We start from the raw sequence: 23,152 nt of genomic DNA, 5'->3' as shown, positions 1-23,152 counted from the left end.
GATGGAGTCGGTTCATAGGAAGCTGGCCTCAGTGTGACACCGCTCTCCTTCGCTGCTGCCTACCAGGAGAAGGAAGCCGGTGAGGGATCGGTCACCCCACCAGGATCCGAGGCCGATGCCATCTGCAGGAGTAAGCGGACAGGCTAGGCTGCAGTCCTTGGTGGTTCCGTTGACTCCTGCACTGCAGAGAGGGTGGTCGAGTCCGGGCCAGCCTAATTCCTCAGACCTCAGCGGAGACATACGCCCCCCATCGACGCCGGAGGCATTCGAGGCGGCCTCAGGCCTAATGGGTCTCCTGGCACCGGCCTCCCCGCATCGTAGGGAGTTGCCTACTGTGGCCCGTCCACCAGTGCAATCTAGAGGCAAGCCGACCATGCTGTCGTCTCCCTCCCTGAACCGCGCTGTGAAGGTGGCACAGGACCAGATGAGAGGCTCGGCACCACTCTCCTTTGGCACCGGGCGCTGCTCCCCCTAGATCCTTGTACTCAGAGACCTCAGACTCAGAGGGAGACTCCTATCGCTCCAGCTGGTCATGGAGCAGGAGATCGGTCTCGGGGGTGAGCCACCAGCGTTACCCGTAGTGGTAGCAACAATGGCAGCCGCCCTCGCAGTGGCTGTTTTGGACTCCCGGGCCTACCATCAGTTGGTAGGCCAGGCATTTGGGCCTCAGTCATGGTCGGTTTCAGTGTCCTTGACGTCGGTGGCCCTGGCACGGCTGCCTCCCCCACCAGCACTGTCGCCAGGCAGGGGTGTGCAATCATCAAGTTCAGCACCCTCTAACCGGGCAGCGGCACCAGCAACGGCTTTCGTTTGGGCTTCGCCGGCACCGCATGATACGCCAAGTGCTCACTGGTGACCCCGGTACCGGTCGCAGTGCCGCATTTAGACTCGGAACTGGCACCGCAACCTCAATACCATGTGCCGCAGAACCCCGAGGGGCTGCATGCACCAGAGGAAGGGCCGCTCCATGTAATCTCCTTGTTCTCCTCCCCGGACGAGGCAGTCTCGGGCATGGCTGCGGCACCGGCCCTAGAGGACACTCGAATCCTCCAACAATTGCTTTGGTGAGCAGCTCAAAGCCTCGCAATCCAAGTAGAGGAGATGAAGGTGGACGCGGACCCTGTAGTGGACATTCTGGCCCCCTCAGGGCCATCCAGGGTGGCCCTCCCGCTGATAAAGACTATAGCTGATATGTCCCGCACCCTATGGCAAACACCAGCCTCCTTGGCCCCTACTGCCAAGAGGACGGAGCGGCGCTACTTCGTCCTCTCTAAAGGGCATGAACACCTGTACACCCATCCTTCCCCGGACTCCCTGGTAGTAGATGCAGCTAACCAGCGGGAGCGTCAAGGGTTTCAGGGGTCAACACAGAAGAGCAGGGACGCAAAAAGACTTGAGCTCTTTGGTAGTTAGATGTACTCCACGGGGGGACTCCATCTCCACATTGCCAATCAACAGGCAATAGTAAGCCGATATGGCCATAACACGTGTTTGGCCATGTCGAAGTTTGCGGAGCTCCTTCCCCAGGACTCAAGATCAGAGTTTTCGGCCCTAGTGGAGGAGGACAAACTGATCTCTCGAGCCTCCCTCCAGGCCACCTTAGATGCGGCGGACTCAGCCTTGCGCACCCTGGCCACAGGCCTGGTCATGCGGCAGGGAGCCTGGCTCCAGGTCTCTGGCCTGCCCTATGAGGTGCAGAAGATGATTCAAGACCTCCCCTTCAAAAGGCAGATGCTGTTTTCAGAGAAAATGGACAAACGTCTCCATAGCTTAAAGGACTCGAGGGCCACGCTTCGCTCGCTGGGCTCGCATACCCCCGCAACCCAGCGCAGACAATTTAGGCCGCAGGCCCATACCAGCCACAGACTTGCCAGGAGCTGGGGCACAGGCGGGGCAGAAATGGCAGGAGGCGTCACCAGCGCCACCCATCCGGCCAGGCGTCTTTCCAGTCGAGACCACCATCTGGGCCTAGACCCCCTATTTGATGGTATGGGCGAGGGTGACCTACCAATCGAGACTCTAGATCCTTCCACCCCTACCTTTGGGTCATGTCTGTCCCACTTTTATCATGCCTGGTCCCGAATTACGTCGGACAAATGGGTGCTCCACACGGTAGAGAGGGATTATTCTATTCAGTTCTCCTCCCTTCCGCCCCACCAACTCCCTCCCCGTCCCTCTTCAGGGACCCATCTCACGAGCAACTTCTAATTCAAGAAGTGAAGTCCCTCATGGAGGCAGGGGCGGCGGAGGAAGTCCCGCGGGAGCTCAGGGGCAAAGGCTTCTGCTCTCGGTATTTTCTCATACTGAAGGCAAAAGGGGGCCTGAGACCCATCCTAGACTTGCGGTGGCTGAACAAGTTTGTGAGGAAACTCAAGTTCCACATGGTCTCCCTGTCCTCGATCATCCCCTCCCTGGATGCAGGAGATTGGTATGCCGCCCTCGACTTAAAAGACGCCTATTTCCACATTGCCATAATTCCACGGCACTGTCGGTACCTCAGGTTCATCATGGCCGACGTCCATCTGCAGTTCAGCTGCTCCCAGGGTCTTCACGAAGTGCATGGAGGTTGTGGCGGCCTTCCTGCGCAGGCGGGGCATCCAGGTATTCCCCTACCTAGACGACTGGCTCATAAAGGGCCGCTCCAAGAAGCAGGTAGAGACCCAGGTGTGCTTCATCAGGTGGACCTTTCTCTATCTTGGCTTCCTCTTGAACGAAGCTATATCCACCTTGTCTCCAACGGAATGAATAGAATTCACCGGAGCGGTTCTGGACTCCACACACGCCAAAGCGTATCTGCCGGAGTCCAGGTTCCGTGCAATTTCCGAGCTCATCCTCGGACTGAACCGCGTGCCAGTCACCACGGCGCGAGTTTTTCTCTGGCTGCTGGGCCACATGGCAGCATGCACCTATGTGGTGGTCCATGCCAGACTCCGGCTTCACCTGCTGCAGTCCTGGTTGGCGTCAATTTATCGCCCGGCAGGGACCCCCTGGACTCAGTGGTGTCTGTTTCTCGCTTGGTGCTGAGCTCGCTACGGTGGTGGGTCGACCCGCGGGAAGTCTGCATCGGTGTCCCCTTTGCTGCACCACAGCCCTCCCTCTCCATGGTGACAGATGCCTCGGATTGAGGTTGGGGAGCACACCTGGGACGCCTCAGGACGCAGGGCTTGTGGTTGCCGGAGGACCTCGAGTTGCATATCAATGTCAGGGAGCTGAGAGCGGTCCGCCTGGCGTGTTTGACCTTCCGGTCTCACCTGGCCGGCAGGTGTGTTTCAATCCTTTCGGACAACACGGCAGCAGTCTTTTATATCAACGAACAGGGGAGTGCATGCTCCTCTTCCCTCTGCAGGGAAGCCCTCGCGCTGTGGGATTTCTGCGTTCACAATGCCACTCACCTGACTGCGTTCTATCTTCCGGGGGAGCAGAATGGTCTGGCGGACACCCTCAGCCGCTCATTCCAGGGTCACGAGTGGTCCCTCCTATGGGATGTGGTGCGCTCAATTTTCCGGCTCTGGGGCTTTCCCCAGTTAGACCTATTTGCTTCAAGGGAAAACAGGAAGTGCCGACGATTTTGCTCCATCCTGGGCCGCAGTCAGTGGTCTCTGTCGGACGCCTTCCTTCAGCCATGGGAGGATGGTCTGCTCTACGCCTTCCCTCCGATCCCCCTGATACACAGGGTGCTTTTAAAGGTTCACAGGGATCACGCCAGGGTAATCCTGATAGCTCCGGCGTGGCCCTGCCAGCACTGGTACATGTCACTTTTGCACATGTCCGTTCATGCGCCCCTGACACTTCCCCTCCTCCTGGACCTGATCACGCAGGACCGGGGCTCCCTTCACCATCTGAACCTCAAGTCCCTTTACCTCACAACCTGAATGCTCCATGGCTGAACCTGGTGGAGTTGCAGTGCTCCCAGCAGGTCAGGCAGGTGCTGCTGGGTAGCAGGAAGCCATCAACTAGGGCCACCTACCTGGCTAAATGGAAGTGCTTCTCCATATAGTCGGGTCAGCGGCGCCTTGACCCGCTGGGGGTACCAATTCCAGCTGTCCTTGACTATTTGCTTCACCTAAGACAGCTGGGCCTCTCCCTTTCCTCCAGTCACGTTCACTTGGCGGCCATATCTGCTTTTCATCCAGGAGAGGGGGGTGCCTCGGTGTTTGTGAACCCGCTGGTTGGGCGTTTCCTCAAGGGTATGGACAGGCTCTTCCTGCATGTGCGTCAGCCGACCCCTGCTTGGGACCTGAATCTGGTCCTCTCTGTCCTCTCGGGGCCTCCCTTCGAGCCTCTGGCTTCGTGCTCCCTGCTGTATCTGTCATACAAGACTGCCTTCCTGGTGGCAATAACCTTGGCCCAGCGGGTGTCGGAGCTTCGAGCGTTAACAGCTGAACCCCTGTACACAGTCTTCTACAAGGACGAGGTCCAACTTAGACCTCATCCGGCTTTCCTACCCAAGGTCATTTCACAGTTCCACATGGGCCAAGATATCTTTCTCCTGGTGTTTTATCCGAAACCACATGCCTCCAGCAGAGAGCGGAGGCTACACTCCCTGGATGTCTGCAGGGCCTTGGCCTTTTACATAGAACGTACCAAGCCATTCAGACGCTCAACCCAACTCTTCGTCGCAGTGGCAGAAAGGATGAAGGGGCTCCCCGTCTCCTCTCAGCGAATCTCTTCATGGATCGCGACTTGCATCCGGGAATGCTACCGTATAGCTAAGACTCCTGTCCCTCTGGTCACAGCCCACTCCACTAGGGCGCAGGCCTCCTCTGTGTGGCGTTCCTGGCTCAGGTTCCGACTCAGGAGATTCGTCTCACTATGCCATCACACACCAAGCTAGGGATGGTGCAGCCTTTGGTCATGCAGTACTCCAGTCACCTTCTAAGGTTAGGCTTGTGAGTCACCTACTTTGAATGGACGTAAACAACCACTCGAAGAAGAAAAATCTTTTAGTAGCTGTTGTTCTTCGAAATGCGTTGTTCATGTCCATTCCTACACCCACCCTCCTGCCCCTCTGTCGGAGTGCCGGCAAGGAGGAGCTGAAGGGGTGGAGGGTCAGCGGGCCCCTTTATAGGGCGCCGTGGTGGCACCACTCCAGGAGGCACCCGGGCCGACCCTACGGACACTGCTAGGGGAAAATCTTCTGGCTGGCATTCACGCGGCTCGCGCACACCTACTTTGAATGGACCATGAGCAACACATCTCGAAGAACAGCAGTTACTAAAAGATGGGTAACCATTTTTTTTTCTTTCTTTGTCACAGTCAGGACCACTAGTCGTCCTACTGGGATTTTGACAGCTTTGAAAGCCGAGGAGGGAAGAGGGCAATGAACAATTCAATGTAGCTACTTATGTTGAAATAGATGTAGAATTTACAGCATTCAACACTTCTACCACAGGATAGAGATTGCATATCTAACATATAGTGTCTTGAGAATGTGTGGATAAATGAGCACATGGATGCTTTATATACTGCTCCACAGACAAAGTGTATAACTATGACCCAGGAAGCAGACACGGGCAAAGCAGGATGAGCTTTAATCCATTGTGGTGGCAAACGTCCTTTGGTTTTGTATGTTTTCCTATGCATGAAATGGCTGCTGATAGCTTTGAGGCTTACTTGAACTCAATTGCTAGAACTAGTTCATGCCATTCTGTCTCCTTTTAGTGAATGGGCTGATGTTGGGCAGAGGAATGGAAGATAGATTTCCTGATATGGTGGAATGAATAATGGACCTATCCTCAGAACCATCTTATTCCTGTGGAAATGGCAGTATTGATTCTGCTCCCAATTTTTAGATGATATGATTATATTATAAACAATTCCATGTTGACACCAAATGTAGGGAGTAAGGGAAACCTGATTGATGGGGCTCAAAAGGAAGCTCTTTTTGTTAGGGAGCCCAGGACAGGGTTCAGTTTTTATCATGAGGGACAATGGGTGTCCTGCAGGCTGAGTAGCCCTACTCCCTTTAAAAATGTCTGACAGCACGGCTGCTATGTTTAGGTGTATCTGCTGTTGGTACATTAGTGAATGCAACCAGTGTGGGGAAAGAGGACTCTATGGAACATCAGTGGAGAGAACAAATCTTGTTTCTAGTGACCAAATTTAAGCAGTAAAACAGAGAAGGGAGAAATGATGCATTAGGTCATTGCTTCTAAAGGCTCTGCATAGGGAAGCCCTTTTGTTACCTAGTATCAGAAAAATCTAGTGGTGTCCCAAGGAGGAGCTAAGCTGAGTTGATGTTTCTGTTCCTTAGCTGCAGGAATAGGAAAAACTCAGACTTGGGTTGACAGTTAATGGGATTTAGCGCCTATCTCACTTTTGAAAATGTGATCTGGGCTCCAAAATCAGTTAGGCATTGCCAGTGCTGAGTGCAGCTATATCTAAATACTATTTAAAATCTGGGCCAATTTAAAAGCAGTCCAGCTCAGCCTCATCTAGTGGAGTAGTCCCTGTGAGACTCCTGCAGCTGATGTAAATTTGAGTAGTCCTTAGGCTGCTTGCTCTAAATTATGTGGAAGATATTTTGGCTCCTTGATCTTTCTGGGATCCAGAGACTGTAAAGGTGGTAGTGCAGTATGCATGTGATTTACTGGCTAATGCTCTTATAGCTTAAAAAATACTTGGAAACAGGGAGCTTTGTATATTTGTTAAGCCTAGGGCTGTCCTTACCCATATGCAAAGTACGCAGCTGCGTAGGGCACCAGGAAATTCGGGGCACCAAATTGTCCCAGATTTCCTGGTACTCTACCAGGGCTGGCTCCAGGCACCAGCTTATCAAGCAGGTGCTTGGGGTGGCAACTCTGGAGCGGGGTGGCACTTTCAGGTATTCGGCGGCAATTTGACGGAGGGTCCCTCACTCCAGCTTGGAGTGAAGGACCTCCCGCTGAATTGCCGCAGATTGCGATTGCGGTCGCGGCTGCTTTTTTTTTTTTTGGCTGCTTGGGGCGGCAAAACCCCTGGAGCCGGCCCTGTGCTTTACACAGCTGTGTGCTGCTCCAGTGGCCAGCCCGATCCCCTGGCCAGCTGAGCCACCCAGGAAAGCTTCCCCTACCCCTGCTCTGCCTCTTCCCAATGGTCCCCACCCCTGTTCCACCCCAGCCCTGCCTCTCCCACCCCTGCTCTGCCCTAGCTCTGCCCTCACTCCACCTCTTCCCCAAAGCCTCTACCCCACCCCGCCTCTTCCCACCCCTGCTCTGCCCCAGCTCTGCCCACTCTCCACCCCTTCCCCTGAGGACTGCAGCAGGGGTCGGGCAAGTCCTGCACTCACTGGGTGGCAGGAAGTGGAGCAACCCAGACCCACCCTGCTCCATTCCGCTTGCTCTTGCTTGGGGGCGGTTTTCCCCCACCTCCCAAGCCTGCTCCCCACCCCCCCGCGGAGGCCTGGGGATGCCCCCTCGTGCAGGGGTGTGGGCTGCATAGGGCACCAAAATGGCTAGGGATGGCCCTGGTTGAGCCTTTATTCAATTGTGTAGCATCACAGATTACAAATTCAAACTGACTATATGACACACACAGTTCAATTCAGTACCATCTTTATATGGATTTCCACAGTATGGAGGAATGAGCACAGAACTAAGAGTCAAGGAGGTTCTGAGTTCTAATCCTGGCTCACCTAGTCATTCATTGTATAGCCTTGGGGAAGTCACTTCACCTTTCCATCTTAGTTTCTTCAGCTGTAAAATTCTTGTACCTTACAGGACAGTTACGGGCGTTAATAAGTACAGAACTTTGAATATATGAAGAGTTATATTAACACAAACATTTTTTTTCTAGAGAAAGGATGTGCAACATACAGTACAAATCTGAAATCTGATATGTTACACAATACCAAGTAAATTTTCCCCAAATATTTTAGTTTAAAATATTTTATAAATTCTCTCCCCAAATATATGTATAACTTTTTAATATTAACTTTAATGTATGTATTTGACTTTCTTTGCTTTTGCGTGTGTGCGCATACATGTGTGGGTGTATTAATATGTATGGGTATCCAAGAAAGTTGTTGTTGTTTGAATTTGGTGTTTTTTAGAGTCTTAATTCAAAACAAGCTGGGACAGTGGAAGGACCACAAATGCCCTGCGACTCAACAGATTCTGCAAAAGGTACAGCTTTTAATCTTTGGTTGTAATAGCTTTCTAAAGTCCCAGGTAAGGTAGCATGTGTCCTTGTGCCATATATTTATTTAGGAAGATCACTTAGTATACATGATATCAGAGATCTGTGCAATAAATAATGGTAAAATAGATAAGGTATTTCATTATAAGGGAGGTATGAAATTATGCATTCTACAGACGGTTGAAATCATTAATTTACTTTTGTGAACCTAAAAATGGTCACAAGCATTTCTAATAATTGAAAGTCTTTTTAAAAGAATGTTAAAAAATTAAAACAGCTTAATTACAACCTCACTACAATTCCAGAAGAGGGCAGTATTCAGCTGAAATAAAAACAGGTCAACTTGCAAGAAGTTCCAGTGAAGTCAAAAAGATCTGGTTAATAAAGATAGGAGTGAATTAAAGAAGAATGAATTAAGCATTTTAAGAACAATTTTAGTGGCCAGTCCTGAACTCTTTACTGTGGCAAAATTGAAATGATTTTAAATGGGTTTCCCATATTGATTTCAATTGCAAGTTTGTATAAGGATTGTAGGATATTGTTTCATGACCATAATTACTTTTCTTTACCAGATAGATCATACTGAGCGTTGCAGACCTTGTAACAAGAAGGTCCTAGAACAAAAGTTATAAAAAAAATTCACTAAAAAGTCTATAATACGCTGAAGTGGCATTTAGTTGATGACTATCCTAGATTCAAGGTCTCATTGTTGCATGCACTTTAGTGTCTATCTGGAAGAAGTAGCTAGTTTGCAATGGCTAATTCTACAAGATAAGGCCCTAATTCTGTAAAACATGCACATGCTCTTAACTTCATACACTCTGAGAAGGCCCATTGAAGCTGACATAAAGTTAAGCAGTTGCATAAACGTTACAGGGCCAAGCACTGCATGATGATGTAAATAAGAATTGGATTCCAAAGGTATTACCTAATTATTCCAAGTGAGTTGATAGACTGAGGAAGTGACCTCCTTAATAGACATTAGCTCCAGTTACACAGTTAAGAGTTCCTTAAGTGTGATTGCCACCATTAAGCTCTTGCTGGAAATTTGTGCCCAACTTCTCCAGCAACCCCCAGGCAATTAACATAATAAAGGCAGTTCTAAAGTCACCATCAGCAATAATCAGCATTAACACTACCGGTCTAAAATCTACTTTTGTAAATATAAGCAACTGTTTATAATACAAGGAATTACATACTGTGCTATCAAAAACTTTATTATCTTGGGTGCAGTCTTCTCAGAGTGCCAATGGTCAATGTGATCTTGTACCTTCTGCTGTGTGTCACTAACAGCCGGTGATATAGCAGCAGTTGGGCAATGCATGTCATGCATGGTAATTTTTCTTAGTGCATGTCCAAGCAGCCTGACTTGGTGCATGCAAATAGCAAATATCAATAAATATTGATTTAGCACTTCAGGAATCGTTTAATTTCTGACTATACCCTCTCATGTTAGGTTCAAACCTGCAAGCTGATGCTGAGCAACTTTGTGTGGTGCCCAGTGCCTTTAGCTCCTGGCATTCAACCATTACAGGATTTGCTCATCACCATAGCAGGCTGAGTACTTGACTTTTGCAGACCTGTGTATTTGTACAGTGCCCAGCACAGTGGAGACAAAATCTTGACAGTGGGACCTTTGGGTACTACCACTATAGAAATATCTAATAATAATGAATCAGTGTTTCTGTGTCTTCATATAGTTTAGTATTGTCATCGATGTTCATATTTCTATCTGCTGGCAAAAAGGAATATTTGTAGCTCTAGCTATATGTGTATTTGTGCTTTTCATACAGTCATTGAACCCAGATACCAGAAAATCACTAATATAATTGATAACTTTGATCCATGTTCTACCTTCTGCTAACAAGAGCTAAAACGACAAAACAAAATTAAATTTTTGCTGCTACAAACAAAAATCATGTAACAAATGATCCATAAAACTCCTAGAATATTCTGCTAAATCCCTTTTGTTAATTTAGGTGCTGCGCTTAGAGCACAAAATTCTTTGCAGTAACTTCATAAAGGGATGCCCCTTAGAGTTTAAAACGCCTATTGTTCCAATAAGTAATACTTATTCACTCCTGGGTGGGCCTAAAGTCAAGATCAACAGACCTTTAAAGCATAATACTATCAGAAGCTCTGAGCTATTATCTACTGAAGGTTGCTATAGCGATACAGCAGTTTGATTGCATTTCACGATGGGCAATGCAGTGGGTCAATGTAAGGTGATATTGCCGGCTTAACAGTGGATATCCCGTAGCAACTTAATTAAATTCAAATACACAGAATGACACATTCTCTATTAAGGGTGCAAAATAAAGTACAGATATATTTTACTTCGATTATTTCAGCCATTCCTATGTTATACAAAAATCTTGTGATTTTTTTCTAATTTTGAAAGTTTGTGGCAAGTAGTAATTGTGCAGAATATTATTATTTAGAGCCATAGCTAATTTATGTCTACATATTAAATTACTTACTGCATAGTAAACAGAGTTTCCCCAAGGATTGTAGGAATGAATTACAGTAATGTCAACTGAATGCCAGTAATATTAGAAAAATTTCTAGAGGAATTTAGGGGAGCATTCCCTGGGTTTATCTTAATAAAGTTCAGCTCTTTTTCTCCATCTTGCTTTTTAAAATTAGGGTATGTCTCCACTGCAGCTGGGAGCAAGCTAATGGAGCTTGAGCTAGCATTAGCAGAGTTCGAGCTAGAGCACTAAAACTAGCAACTGTGTGTTCTGGCTTGGGCTCTGAAGCCTAGGGGATTGGGTAGGCTTCAAGCCTGAGCTTCCACTCCATCAGGAATGTCCGCACAACTATTTTTAGCACGCTGGTTTGAGCCCTGCCAGCACGTCTGTGTATCTGAGCTGGAAGATTTGTTCTCAGCTGCAGTGTAGACATACCCAGAGTTACCATGGCCATCATTAAAGGGTCATTCTTTATCCACGGTTACTACATGGTGATGTCTGGGATGATCTGTTTCCATACTATGGGTAAGTTTTTACATTATCGTGGCACTTATTTTATCGGGATGAATTCGTTGTTTTATAGAATTGTTGCCTGGTTCAAAAACACCTTTTGGGAATCTTGCCTTTAGACTTTGGTGGCACTCATGAGGTTCGATGTAACAATTGCAAGATACAGTACCAGTGTTCTGTCTAGCTGTTTATATTTGGCCCTTATCCAGAGCATCTCCTCAACAACAGAGAGTTTACCTCTGTGTGGCAGGAAGATGATATTGTCCTCATTTGAGAGACAGAGTGGTAAACTGACTTGCTCAAGGCCACATGACAAGCCTGAGGCAGAGGCAGGAATTGGAGTAGAAATGTACTAATGTTTTTAGAGCATTTTCTCACTGGTGGTGCTAATAGCTACTAGCCAGTAGTTGAAATTGCTGCTGCTGTTGTGGTGCTTGTAGCTTGTACCTCTGCGCCATCTGCAGGTTGGTTGGAGCTTGTGCACTGTGTACCAAGTGGGTCCTGCCTAGCGTGGAATACAGTGATCTCTCTGCAAGACAAGGACTGTTACATCTTCTCACATTCCTGCTGCATTTCAGCAGGAACCCGCTAGATGGGGTCAGGAAACAGGGGGAGGCACACATCTGGTGCAACGGAAGATAATGATTAAGTGATTCATTAAGAAATTAATCAGTATGGACCCAATCCTGTGTAGCCTTTACTCGTATAGAATGACAAAACTCCTATTGACTTCAGTGGGGCCAGGATTTCATCCTCAGATAGCTTAATTTGAATAAGGATTGCAGGATTAGACCTTATTGTTGTTGCTGGAGTCTGCAGCTGGATTTAGATACCAGGCAGCTGTTTTTGTGAGGGGATGGAGTGGTACAATGTTATTGGTTTGTAATCTCTCCCTTGGCTCTGCACAGAGTTCAGGATGGGAGAAGGTATAGCAAGCATCAAAGGTCTATGAATGATATCCCCCAAAATACTAAGATATACATGCTTTTTAAGTTAAGGTTAAATTCATATGCAGTAGCTGATTTTATGAAGATAAACTGAAAATGCAGCTGCATATCTGTGTCTGGCTGGAGGGCCTTGCCCATGTGCTCAGAGTCTAACTGATCACCATATATGGGGTCAGGAAGGAATTTCCCCTCGGGTCAGATGGGCAGAAACCCTGGGTGTGTTTGCCTTCCTTTGCTGTATGTGGCACAGGTCACTTGCAGGTTTAAACTAGTGTAAATGATGGATTCTCTGTAGCTTGAAGTCTTTAAATCATGTTTTGAGGACTCCAGTGACTCAGCCAGAGGTTAGAGTTCTATTACAGGAGTGAGTGGGTGAGCTTTTGTGGCCTGCAATGTGCAGGTGGTCAGACTAGAGGATCATGATGGTCCCTTCTGACCTTAAAGTCTATTAAGATATAGGCTGAGTCTGTATCTGAGGGCAGACCTGAATCTTGAGTTACAAGCCTCAGTATACAAGAAATAAAACTAAATATAAGGAAAAATTGTGAAAATGAGAGGGTTTATTTTATTTTAACCAGCAAATGTGACAGTAGCTAACAGTTCTAGGAAGCCCTGCAGATGCTTGTTGTACTCGTTTACATGCAGATTACTCCTGCTCTGTTTGCTATTTTGTAAATGTGCTTGGGCAGATCCTGCAGAATTTGAACATGTTTTTGTGTTCGCTGTGTCCTTTCCAATTGTCTTGAGAAGAAACCATATAAAAGAGAGTGACAGAAATGAAGTTTTTTATCACTTTTTCTTGAAAATGCAGGGGCTAATTTTTAAAATGCATGATGTCTTTAGGACAGAGTGCAGCACTTGAGATCTCCCATAGTTTAAGGCACAGCTTCTGATTTGTGCTATTGTGAGGACAAATCAGCAGCCTCGTTTTTGAATCAACAAGTATTTTCGCTGCCTGTCCCTTTAAGCTCAAGAGCCTGTTTACAATTGATCTGTAATAACATAACAGCTTGTTGTACAACCATCTAGTATTCTGCCCACTGGTATGCTAGTTTGGGGGGATGTGTATGCTACAAAAGTACATTGTTCTGTGTTGCTAGCTTGCTTGCTTCATTATTTTTTTCCATCTCCTAGTTGAAAAAAGAGCAAACTTCCATTGTTTTTCACTAGAAGTTGATAAGAAATCTTGCTTTTACAGATCCCATGAATTTGGCATCTGATGAACCAGCACCTGGAAGTGAAGATGTGAAGGTACAGCTTTATCCTTGTATGAATAAGTAGCCTCTAAGTTCTCCTGCTGTACCTTATGTTGTGGTATCTGAGCATCTTCCATAGTTAAAAAAATAAATAAGGTGACTAATGCCTGCCAAGTGACATTTCCTTTCCATTCCTGCCCCAGGGAAAAGTTATGTGTATGTATGTATATTATTTTCTTCAATGAATCTGTCATGGGTTGGTGGGCTGGAAAGCCAGGTCAAAGAAATGAAGCTTACATCTGAACTGGAAAGTCATGATGATTGTGGTCATTCCTATGGGAGTGTGTTCTACAGCCTTGGGACCAGTTGAGGTGAAGCCCCATCTCCTACATGCACCAGCTTCCTCCTTGAGATAGAGAGTTCCATTGTTCAGGAGGAGTGGCGCTGAGAAGGGCAGTGGAAGTCCAGGAAAGTGAGGTGATGTTTTAGGTAATCTTGAGCCTGGGAGATAACATGAGGGAAACTCTCATTAGCAGTATTTGCAGGATCATACACAGAGCCTGCTGGAAACTGACAATGAGAAATTCTGGCATAAAAAAAAATTGATCCTGCTTGGGATTATTTTTACGTGAATCTAACGTAAAATAGGATGTTTAACACTTGATAGAAGAAAGAAAGCTATGATGCTTGCATGTAATCCCATTTTGATTACTCAGCTGTATTTGATGTCTGTTTTATATCATGCTTTATGTGTATGTCTCAGGTTGTGCCCTAAGACATCCTTAGTCTCAGTTTTACTTTTTCTAGTTTACAAAACTGAGATTTGAGTGTGGACGAGAGCTAGCTGGCTGAGGCTCAGAATGTACAAGATTGAAGTGATATTTGTAGGTTGAGAAGAAACTGGAAGATATGGGTGGAATAATATCTTCCCCTTTCATTAGGGCCTGTGTCTGTTGTTTGTCAATAGAGTTTGCATTCTGGGGGTGATATTGGAGCTACAGCTGTGTATAGATGATTATAATACTTAGTCCTTCCTTGAGTGCAGGTGACTGGACTAGATGACCTCTCAAGGTCCCTTCCAGTCCAGTGATGATTCTGTGTAGCAGTGGTGGCCTTGCTGATTTTCTTTTTTCTACGTCTGGCCAGGAGATTGACCATTTTTTGTGGACACGGACCATAACTAGCATAATCCATGCCTTTGTCACCTTCAGATTAGATTACTGGAGCTACATAAGGCTACATCAACCTGGAACCCTGAAGTTGAGGTAGAATGCAGCAACTCACCTATGTTGCTGGGAGCATGTGACACTAGTGATCCCTCATCTGCATTGGCTGCCTGTTGATTTCTGGACAGTGAGGCATTAGTTCTGACCTATAAAGCTGTAAATGGCCTGAGACTGCCTCTCCCTATATGATAAGTTCACAGCTGTGGTCATTAGAGATCTCTGAGCTGGACCTCTCTTGTTTTAAACTTACATCCCACTCTGCTCCAAAACGGTCTGTATTTGTCAATCCTCCAAGGCACAATAAAGCCTGATCTCTTGAGGAGGGAGGGTCTCCATGAAGACTAGTGCTTGTGAGGAGGTGGAGTATTGTCTGGGATTGATTTTTGTCTCTGTTTGGTTATTTTTTGTCTGGAGGAGAGGCTGTGCTAGTTTTATCTTTTAGGCAATTGTATTTTTAATGTATGGTTGCCTCTTTCTACCTCAGCTTGCTAGTCAAAGTTCAGGGGATGTTCCAGTTGGTGGAGTCTGGTATTCTCTTTGATGCAGTTTTGTTTATTTCCAAGGGATGTACAAAGTCCTGCTTTCTGAATTGAGGGGGAAGCAAGAACAAAAGGAGTGTGGTGTCTTATTTTACAGCCCCAAGCTCCTTAGACCCAGAAGTTCTGTCTCTTGCAGTTTCCAGGGTAGCACTCTGCTCACAGGCCACTGCTTGGCTTTCTTGCTTTTTGTCTCTGCCTCCCTCACTATTCTGTCTCTTCTCAGTTTCCGGGTGTTCTGACTTGGCTTGCATGCATGCACCTGGTCATGATGCCCAGTGGAGCCTCCTGCTCATTTCTGAGCAGATCCTATTAGGCCTTGTTTTAGGTGTTGCCCCTTAGCTGTCTCTTACAGCTATCTTAAATGAAGGACAGTTTCACCCATCAGTTAGAACAGGGGTTCTCAAACTGGGGGTTGGGACCCCTCAGGGGATAGTTAGGTTATTACATGGGGGGTCATGAGTTGTCATCCTCCACCCCAAACCCCACTTTGCCTCCAGCATTTATAATAGTGTTAAATATATTAAAAAGTGTTTTTAATTTATAATAGGGCCTACACTCAGAGGCTTGCTGTGTGGAAGGGATCACCAGTACAAAAGTTTGAGAATCACTGAGTTAGAACAAGGTTTTTAACTCAACCCAGAACAAGGTTTCACCCAGCTCATAACAGCATTAAAGGTTCATAAAGCCTGGGGTAGGCCGTTCTTCTTCGAGTGATTGCTCATATCCATTCCAGTTAGGTGTGTGCGCGCTGCGTGCATGTTTGTCGGAAGACTTTTTATCCTAGCAACACTCGGGAGTCGGCTGGGCGCCCCCTGGAGTGGCGCCACTATGGCATCATATATATACCCCAGCCGACCTGGCCACCCTTCAGTTCCTTCTTACCGCCCGTGTCGGTCGTTGGAACAGTGGAGTACAGCTTAGCTGACCTCCACCTCCCTAGCTACTCGTAATTTCTCATTCTTATTGTGTACATAGTTGTTGTTCTCGTAGATATTAGAATTAGTTGTACGTTCTTAGTATAGTTAGCTTGGTACTAGTTAGTGGGGTTCGGGGCGTAGCCCCTTCCCCGCACCCGGTGCCAGTGTTCATGCCCGGCTCACTGGGCTTCAAACCGTGCTCAGCCTGTCACAGGCCTATGCCGACAGGAGACCCACACGACTCCTGTTTGAAGTGCCTCGGAGAATCGCACTTAACAGCTAAGTGCTCTATTTGCAAGGCTTTCAAGCCGCGAACTAAGAAGGAGCAGGACATCAGACTGAAACAGCTCCTCATGGAGGCGGCCCTGACACCGCCACCTTCGACACCGAGCGCCGGTCAGTCTGTGAGCAGGAGCGCCCCTACGGCACTGGATCGCACTGGTACGCCTAAAGACTCTCGTCACCGGCACCGAAGTCGGCTCCGCGTTCATAGACTCATAGACTCATAGGTCAGAAGGGACCAATATGATCATCTAGTCTGACCTCCTGCACAAGGCAGGCCACAAAACCCTACCCATACACATTTGTAACAACCCCTAACCCATGACTGAGTTGGAAATCCTCAAAATGTGATTGAAGACCGCAGCGGCAAGAGAATCCACCAGCAAGCGACCCTGCCACGAGCGCAGAGTAAGCGAAAAACACCAGGCACTCGCCAAATGCCGCCCTGAGAAAATTCCTTCCACCCCAATAAGGGCGATCAAGCCGAAACCCGAAAGAATTGGCACAGACCACCAGCTAGCCACCCAAAAAGAATCTCGCAGTAAACCTCAGTGCCCATCCCATCCACATCGCCCTCACAGACCAAGTGAAGCAGATAGCTGCCAAATCCACAGATCAATGCCCAAATGAACTACGCATCAAACATCCCCCATATACTTATAGCTTAACTAAAGCCAGAAGTAATTTGCCCCCCACACCCGGAAGGCTTCAACTTCACTCCCCTAATGGTAGAAACCTCGCAATCAGTAACTTCCTAATATCCAGTTGTACCATCGGCCTTGGCCTACATAGTACTAAACTTAATAACCTCTCCCCTAACGTAACCCCTGATAATTATATAGAGCAAGCAATCCCCGCGACCCCTTGGCCAGGCTAAACAAGCCAAGCTCTTGAGTCTCCTTTCTAAGGCAGATTCATTCCCTGATACCTAGAAGCCCGTCTGAACCGTTCCAGTTGAATTCATCCTCTAAACATGGACACCAGAACTGCACACAATACCACAGGTCCACCAGCGCCGTAAAACGCAATAACACCTCCTTCCCTGCTGGAAATACCGTCGCCGATGCATCCTAAAACCGGCATTGCTTTTAAACGCCATATCACATGGCCGGCCATAGTCATCCTGCACAACCAATACCCCAGGTCCTCTCCTCCTCCGTCGCTTCCAACGATGCGTCCCAACGTATACTGAAATTCTTATTATAGCCCTAAGTGCATGACCTGCACTTGTCACTTTCACTATTAGATTATACTCCAGTTTACAAGGTGCAGATCTTCCTGAATAGACCGTCCTTCGCCGGTTACAAACCCCAGCTGGTCATCCGCCAAACTTTATAGCACTTCCACGCCGCGCTTGGCCAGGTCAGAACAAAAAGTAAATAGGTATCGTCACAAAAAACGCGATCCTGTAGGACCCACACTATAACCTCCTTCGCTCGAGTGAAGAAGGCCAAGACTCCTGCTGCTTTGGCAATGCCCATGCCGCAGCCAGAGAGTGCGCCCAGATCGGACCGCTTGGCGCCGATACCCGCCGCGGCACCAACTAAATCGGCACCGTTGATTCCGGTCCCACAAGGGCCGTCGAATCCGGCACCTGATAGCTCCCCAGCGCGTACCGCGGTAGAGCTCCCCATGCCATCCACGCCAGAGGCATTTTCGGCAGCGAGAGACTTAATCGCCCTAACGGATTCGGCACTGCCCCTACCCCCAGCACTGCCGGTGCGGGTAATCCAATCTCTGGGCAAGCCGACTCTGACCAGACCACCGTCTGTCAGCTCAGCGGACCGGCACCGCTCACGATCGTGGTCCCGCAGATGCTCCCGGTCGAGACGACGTCCCCACTCTCGACGCCGCTCACAGTCCCGGCACCGTTCTCCTACATGGCACTGGTCAGACTCATGCTCTCCACCTCACTATTCGTGGCACTGCTCTAGTTCCCGGCACCGATCCAGGCACCGTATCTCTCGGAGCCACTCACGCCGCAGGGACTTGAGATCCCGGTCGACTTCCCAGCACCGGTCTGGTCGCAGGTCCCGGTCTCGATCAAGGTACCGTTCTGAATACCGGCACCGGTCCCCTTTAAAGGGGGGAGTGAGGTCCGTCGGAACCTCAGCCCAAGGTTTCTCTGCTCCTCCATGGCCATCCAGGCAGATGTCGGTGTTCTCCCACGCGAACAGTTATTACGACCAGGACTGAGATACGGAGGTGCCTACCAGGGTCTTCTAGGAGGTCCAGTCTCAGGACATGGGACCTCAACAGTGGTCCTTTTGGACACCCTGGGTGTACCATCAGGCCCAAGGTGCTCCATTGGCCCAGACCCGCTCCTCTCCTTCAGAGCATCGGGTGCCAGAGGCCACCATTAGGCGTCCCCCTCCAGCTGGGACAGAGGAGCAGATGATCCATCCACCAGGCTCCCCGGTACTGCTAGAGCAGGAACCGACCCATGAGCAAGAGGCCATTCAGGACCCTCTCATCCCCGGCGTGTCATCCTCTTCCTCTCCAGATGAGGCGGTGGCAGGGACCTCATCATCAGGGCCCCCACTGATAGACCTCAGTGCCCATCAGGAACTCCTTAGGAGAGTAGCGCTCAACATCAGTCTCCCAGTAGAGGAAGTCCCAGAGGTTGAGGACCCAGCTGTCAGCATCCTGTTGGTGGATGCCCCCGCTAGGGTGGCTCTGCCTTTCATCAAGACCATCCAGGCCACTGCTGACACCTTATGGCAGTCCCCAGCCTCCATTCCCCCTATGGCGAAGAGAGTTGAGAGGAAATACATGGTGCCCTCTCGGGGGTACAAATACCTATATGTCCATCCTCCTCCCTCCTCATTAGTTGTCCAATCAGTCAACGAAAGGGAATGCCATGGCCAACAGGTGCCAGCCCCCAAATCTAAGGAGGCTAGGCGGATGGACCTACTGGGCTGCAAGGTGTATTCGGCAGGTGCCCTGCAGCTCCGGGTGGCCAATCAGCAGGCTCTCCTGAGCTGTTATAAATCACGGACCTATTCTCACGGTTGGGACTGCTCCTCAATGCGGAAAAGTCCACTCTGGTCCCCACACAAAGGCTGGACTTCATAGGGGCAACCCTGGACTCCACTCGAGCCAGGGCCTACCTACCTAGCCATGTTTCCAGGCGATCATTCGAGGTCTGCGGATCTCCCCAACCACCTCGGCTCGCACGTGTCTCGGCCTACTGGGCCATATGGCCGCATGTACTTATGTGACCAAATATGACAGGCTCTGCCTCCGGCCCCTTCAAATGTGGCTCAATTCGGTCTACCGTCTGGGCAGGGACCCAACAGACATTCTGGTGACCGTTTCTCTGAGCACCTTACGCTCCCTCGACTGGTGGCTAACTCCCTCCCTGGTGTGTGCAGGGCTACCGTTCCATCCACACAGCCCTCGCTCTCCCTGACGACAGATGCGTCATCTCTCGGTTGGGGGGCTCACCTCGGTCATCTTCGCACCCAGTGCCTTTGGTCTTCGCAGGAGCTGACGTTCCACATAAACGTCCGAGAGCTGAGAGCAGTCCGTCTTGTGTGCCAGGGGTTCTAACATCATCTTCACGGCCGTTGTGTCTCAGTGTTTACAGACAACACAATGGCCATGTATTATATCAACAAACAGGGAGGGACTCACTCTTCTCCCCTGTGTCAAGAGACCGTTCGACTCTGGGACTTCTGCATAGCCCACTCAATAGACCTGGTGGCGTCCTTTCTCCCAGGGGTTCGAAACAGTCTGGCGGATCAACCGAGCAGATCCTTCCGCTGTCACGAATGGTCGATAAGACCAGACGTTATTCATTCTGTCTTCCAGAGGTGGGGTTTTCCCCTCATAGACCTGTTCACCTCTCGCGCGAACAGGAAATGCCAAGCATTCTGCTCCTTCCAGGGTCTTTCACCGGGATCGATCACGGATGCATTCCTCATGTCGTGGAGGCACCACCTGCTTTATGCCTTCCCACCATTCCCTCTGGTTCACAGAGTCCTAATAAAACTCCGCAGAGACAGAGCGCATCTAATCCTGATTGCACCAGCGTGGCCCAGACAACATTGGTACACCACACTGCTCAACCTGTCCATGACCAGCCCAGTCACCCTGTCACTCCTTCCAGACCTCATAACGCAGGACCATGGCAGTCTTCGCCACCCGGACCTGCAGGCCCTTCACCTCACGGCATGTCTCCTGCATGGCTGAACAGATCGGAGTTACTATGTTCCGTTCCGGTACAGCCATGTTCTCCTAAGTAGCAGAAAACCTTCCACTCGGTCAATGTACCTGGCCAAGTGGAAGCGTTTCTCCTGCTAGGGTTCTATGCAGAATGTTGCTCCTTCTGAGGTCTCGATCCCCACTATTTTGGACTACCTCTGGTCTCTTAAGCAGCAGGGCCTGGCGATATCTTCTCTGAGGGTGCACTTGGCGGCTATCTCCACATTCCATCCTGGAGAAAGTGGCCACTCTGTGTTTTCCCACCCCTTAGTCACTAGATTTATTAAGGGCCTGGAGAGCCTCTACCCCCCAGTACGCCGCCCTGTCCCCACCTGGGACCTCAACTTAGTCCTAAGCAGACTTATGCATCCGCCATTTGAACCATTGGTGACTTGCTCGCTCCTGTACCTGTCGTGGAAGACAGTCTTCCTAGTGGCCATTACATTGGCCAGAAGGGTCTCCGAAATTCGAGCACTTACGGTGGACCCGCTGTATACTGTCTTTCACAAGGACAAGGTACAGTTGCGACCTCATCTGGCATTCCTCCCTAAGGTAGTGTCGGCCTTCCATACCAACCAGGACATCTTCCTCCAGGTCTTCTTTCCGAAGCCTCACTCATCTCGGAGGGAGCAGCAGTTACACTCCTTAGACGTCCATAGGGCGCTCGCCTTTTATACCGAGCAGACAAAGCCCTTCCAGAAATCCCCCCAGTTATTCGTGGCAGTCGGTGAATGGATGAAAGGTCTACCAGTCTCCTCCCAGAGAATCTCCTCTTGGGTAACAGCATGCATACGCACATGCTATGACCTGGCTCATGTCCCTTCGGGCCATCTCACTGCGCATTCTACCAGAGCCCAGGCTTCATCAACCGCCTTCCTGGCCCACGTGCCTATCCAGGAGATATGTCGTGCAGCGACCTGGTCATCAGTCCACACCTTTGGTTCGCACTATGCTCTGGTCCAACAGTCTAGAGATGATGCAGCCTTTGGCTTAGGGGTTCTGCACGCTGCCACATCTCACTCCGACCCCTCCGCCTAGATAAGGCTTGGGAATCACCTAACTGGAATGGATATGAGCAATCACTCGAAGAAGAAAAGACGGTTACTCACCTTTGTAACTGTTATTCTTCGAGATGTGTTGCTCATATCCATTCCAAAGCCACCCTCCTTCCCCACTGTCGGAGTAGCCGGCAAGAAGGAACTGAAGGGTGGCCGGGTCGGCAGGGGTATATATCCGGTGCCATAGCGGCGCCACTCCAGAGGGCACTCAGCCGACCCGCCGAGTGTTGCTAGGGTAAAAAGTCTTCCGACGAACGTGCACGCGGCGTGCACACACCTAACTGGAATGAATATGAGCAACACATCTCGAAGAACAACAGTTACAAAGGTGAGTAACCGTCTTTTCTTTATTTTCTGAATTTATTGAAATTAATGAACAAATGGTGCTGAAAAGATTTTAAGAGAATTCTGGAAGCACCACACACTGTTTGTAATGAAGTTCAGACTTGACCATTCATCTTAAAAATCTAGCTCAAATTTCCTTTTTCTAGCCTTTCAGAGATCCTGTGGTTCCCTTAAGTGAAAATGAAGACCAGGTCTTGTTGGATATAGGTAAGAAATTGTTAGTAGTTTTCCCTCTTCCAAAAGTGATTGATCTATATGCTACAATGCTATCATAGATCCAAATACATAGCAGACAGACAGGTGTCAGACAGTTTCGCTAAAAGAAGCAGGACAACTAACTTTAATGAGCAGCACCACATGGCTACAACCAAAAGGCGCAATCAGCCAAATTTGTGTTGTTCAGAAGGAAAACTGTATCAGACTCTTGTGTGTATTTAGGTCGTTGTATCCACCTGTGATATTCTAGGACCTTCCAGCAACATAAACGTAAATGAAAATCTTGAAAAGAATTGATGCAATTAGCTTAAATGAGTGAAGATTAAATGAAACACACGTAAAGAAATGTCTAGATACTATGGGGATGGATGCATTGTAGTTCCCATAGATAAATTAAAGATATAACTAGGTAAGCCCAGCAGCCAATAACACAATCAAATACAAGCAAAACAGTGAGGAAAAAGCTACAGTACAAAGTGCAAACATCTGATAATACAAAGCAGAACAAGAAGGAAGTGGGAAAAGAGTCAATTAGCTCAGCCAATGAGAGCTGGGGTTCCAGCCAGAAATGGCCAGGCTGTTTTATTTGCAATAAGGTACAGTGGCATAAATGGAACAGATAACTCAGATTGTCGATACTCAAACAACCAGTGTGCAAACTTAACAGACCTTGCTACAGAGATAAGTCATCTTGTTTTTTTTATGTATCAGAGGGGTAGCCGTATTAGTCCGGATCTGTACAAGCAGCAAAGAATCCTGTGGCACCTTATAGATTAACAGACGTATTGGAGCATGAGCTTTCATGAGTGAATACCCACTTGGTCAGATGCATGTAGTGCATGTATCCTCACACACAACTATTTAAAATTTGATGACAATATATACCTCCAGATCAGTGGCACTGCTATGAGGACCCGCATGGCCCCACAATATGCCAACATTTTTATGGCTGACCTGGAACAACACTTCCTCAGCTCTCGTCCGCTCGTGCCCCTTCTCTACCTACGCTACATTGATGACATCTTCATCATCTGGACCCATGGGAAGGAGACTCTGGAAAAATTCCACCACAATTTCAACAGCTTCCACCCCACCATCAACCTCAGCCTGGACCAATCTACACG

General features: G+C 48.7%; 1 protein-coding gene across 3 annotated transcripts in view; it reads left to right on the top strand.

Annotated features, from left to right (window-relative positions):
- The window catches only part of ARHGEF28 (Rho guanine nucleotide exchange factor 28), a 230,453-nt gene that overhangs the window by 69,633 nt on the left and 137,668 nt on the right, over nt 1-23,152 (top strand). For all 3 annotated transcript variants that reach the window (XM_032763554.2, XM_032763555.2, XM_032763557.2), the window contains exons 7-9: nt 8,030-8,102; nt 13,242-13,294; nt 21,959-22,019. In XM_032763554.2, coding sequence (XP_032619445.1) covers nt 8,030-8,102; nt 13,242-13,294; nt 21,959-22,019 — 187 coding nt within the window. The remainder of the gene's footprint in view (nt 1-8,029; nt 8,103-13,241; nt 13,295-21,958; nt 22,020-23,152) is intronic.

The sequence above is a fragment of the Chelonoidis abingdonii genome, chromosome 6 (genome assembly GCF_003597395.2).
Source record: "Chelonoidis abingdonii isolate Lonesome George chromosome 6, CheloAbing_2.0, whole genome shotgun sequence".
NCBI lineage: Eukaryota > Metazoa > Chordata > Testudines > Testudinidae > Chelonoidis > Chelonoidis abingdonii.
This window is presented reverse-complemented; position numbering and strand designations above follow the sequence as displayed.